A 2227-nucleotide genomic window follows, 5' to 3' on the forward strand; every position below is an offset into this window, starting at 1 on the left:
GACGCGTCTGAACGCTGGCATCATCCGACGATGCTACCGATGACGTCGACCCCGGCAAGCCGAGGTAGATTGCGTGCGACGATGACGTCGATATGCGCTTCTGCACATCTTCCAACTTGGGTTGATCTAGGCGTAGTCGCTGAGTAATACGAAGGTGGTGTTTACCTTCCTCGTCCTTCATCAGGCTGTCCACTATTTCGTGGTCTCCGTCCGTTAGGTGCAACTTGACTGGGAATAGTGTTCATAATCAGCGCCCCTTGCCAGACTGTGGTAGATTTCCGTGCCACTTCTGGTAACGTTCTTGCATTCGATAACATGCCATTCCTACAAGAAGACAAATCAGAATCAGCCGGACTGCGTCGCCTCGGTGAACGGGAGCGAGATCTATCGATTCCTGGTTCACGAACGACGAAAAAATCACGATGAAAACCGCCACGGAAACCACCACGTCCACGGAATCCTCCACGGCCGCGGAACGGTCTTCCACCATAGCCGTACGATGAATTTTCCTCGTATGATGCACCGCCTTCCGGATATTCGTAGTCGGGGCCGCGACAATACTCACCACCTTCCTCAAAACCTCCACTGCTCTTTGAGAACGATGGTGTTGTTCCGTTATCAGCAAAATCGATACGAAGTATACGAAACGGAACACATCGGTGACGGGAATGAATTCCAGCAGGCGCGTGGTGAATTCATCACAGGCGAAATTTGAAGCTGCCGATACGAGAACGTTGGCTTTGGGTTGTAGTTTCCAAATTTGTAAAACTGCCTCTACGATAGTTGAAGTTTTTCCAGTACCGGGTGGTCCAAATAATATGTACGGAACAGGGAACGAAGTCCGATTCACGATATTTCGCACAGCAGACAGCTGCTCGTGATTTGTTGCGACATATTTGTTGAACCATTGAAAACTGTAAAACGCACTGTATTGCATCATTTGAGTTCGAACATTTTGTAACACAACTCACCTCTCGTATATGATCTTCTTTTCCATCGGTACCGGATACTGATTCAACGGCGGACAATGAATCATTGGTTTCTTCAAAATTAGCTGCTCTTCCACGAAATGACTCAACACGGTCACTTGTAGGTGGTAAAGTTCCAATATTTCTGTCTTTGAGTCCGCCAGTCCAACCAATATCAGTCCGTAGCTTCTATCCAGCTCCGACAGCAGGCAACTGTCGAAGCAAAACTTTGAAACCGTACCCCAAGAAAGGCGCATCTCGCTTTCAATCAGCATCTTATGTGACCGTCTGCCAGGTGGATGTAGGCCCTGCTGAGTCGCAACACCGAATGAGGTGACACGTTCCGCACGTACACCAACGTTCTGGGACGGTAGTCCAAACGCACGGCGAAACTCGGTTCCTCCAGAATGTAGTCATCAACCTGACGAATGAAACTAAATATGCGCCCGTGTTTCGTCATGTGTTTGGCGAAACGGTCATCATCTTTGCACTGTAACCGACCTAAATAGCAGTACAGCGGAATGTGACTCATCTGTTGGTAATCGCAGGAGAAGCTCCGAACGTGTCGCAGTTTGTATGGACGTTCTTTGCTCTTTGACGACGTTGTTTCGGCTTTATCGCACTTTGGCTGTAAGATATTTTTTGAGTTTAAGATGTTTGTGGAGATGAATAGATTGTTCACTCTGGCATTTCTGTTAGATAATCTTACCTTTTCGGTTGCGACCTTATCAATTTTCGATGATGAATTAGAAATCATGTTCACAGAAAAAAAAATTGTTCTGAATTGAAGCACGCGTTGGAGTATTGCGAGAAGATTGAAAAATTCGAACCGGGGTCCGACGGTCGACTGTCGGAAAGCTGTTCCGCAAACGTCAAATCACTTGTTGCACTGTAAAAAATTTTGGCTTAGTTTTTCGGTGTGAATGTTGATTATTAAAATCAACGGGAATATGCAACTTTAAAAGAATGTTACATGCCGCTATATTTTTTAAACAAGTTTTAAGATACTTTGAAGGCATTTCGTCATATATTTATGTGATTTAGAACATTTTAGATTTCTCGAATATTCTTGATATCAAGAAACATCAACACTTTTCGTACAGTGCATGCCATTTTGAAGTTTCCGACACTCAGTCTGCTTCTTCTTCTTTGCTCCGCAAAATTAGAATTTTTCTCTTTTCTCGCAATATATGTATACAGAGATGATAAGTGAGAGACTTGTTCATTCTCTTTAGGATTCAATCCCTGACATTTTTTCA

The 2227-nt window shown here is 44.7% G+C and overlaps 2 protein-coding genes across 2 annotated transcripts; both read right to left on the minus strand.

Annotated features, from left to right (window-relative positions):
- Nucleotides 1-247: 247 nt before the first annotated feature.
- LOC134206329 (uncharacterized) lies at nt 248-1225 on the minus strand. Its single transcript, XM_062682028.1, has 2 exons — nt 972-1225; nt 248-914 (listed from the first exon to the last, which is right to left on the minus strand). Exons 1-2 carry the CDS (start codon nt 1223-1225, stop codon nt 248-250), a joined length of 921 nt encoding a protein of 306 aa, XP_062538012.1.
- Nucleotides 1226-1236: 11 nt separating this feature from the next.
- Nucleotides 1237-1773, minus strand: LOC134206330 (uncharacterized). The gene is made up of 2 exons (XM_062682029.1): nt 1678-1773; nt 1237-1596 (listed from the first exon to the last, which is right to left on the minus strand). Exons 1-2 carry the CDS (start codon nt 1723-1725, stop codon nt 1237-1239), a joined length of 408 nt encoding a protein of 135 aa, XP_062538013.1. The 5' UTR covers nt 1726-1773.
- Between the last annotated feature and the right edge of the window lie 454 nt (nt 1774-2227).

The sequence above is a fragment of the Armigeres subalbatus genome, chromosome 1 (assembly GCF_024139115.2).
Source record: "Armigeres subalbatus isolate Guangzhou_Male chromosome 1, GZ_Asu_2, whole genome shotgun sequence".
Classification (NCBI taxonomy): domain Eukaryota; kingdom Metazoa; phylum Arthropoda; class Insecta; order Diptera; family Culicidae; genus Armigeres; species Armigeres subalbatus.

Coding starts and splice junctions, on each gene's coding strand:
- LOC134206329 (XM_062682028.1), bottom strand. CDS start 1,225: ATGCGCCTTTCTTGGGGTACGGTTTCAAAGTTTTGCTTCGACAGTTGC. Junction 915..971: donor AAGAAGATCATATACGAGAG/GTGAGTTGTGTT, acceptor TGCGTTTTACAG/TTTTCAATGGTTCAACAAAT.
- LOC134206330 (XM_062682029.1), bottom strand. CDS start 1,725: ATGATTTCTAATTCATCATCGAAAATTGATAAGGTCGCAACCGAAAAG. Junction 1,597..1,677: donor ATAAGGTCGCAACCGAAAAG/GTAAGATTATCT, acceptor AATATCTTACAG/CCAAAGTGCGATAAAGCCGA.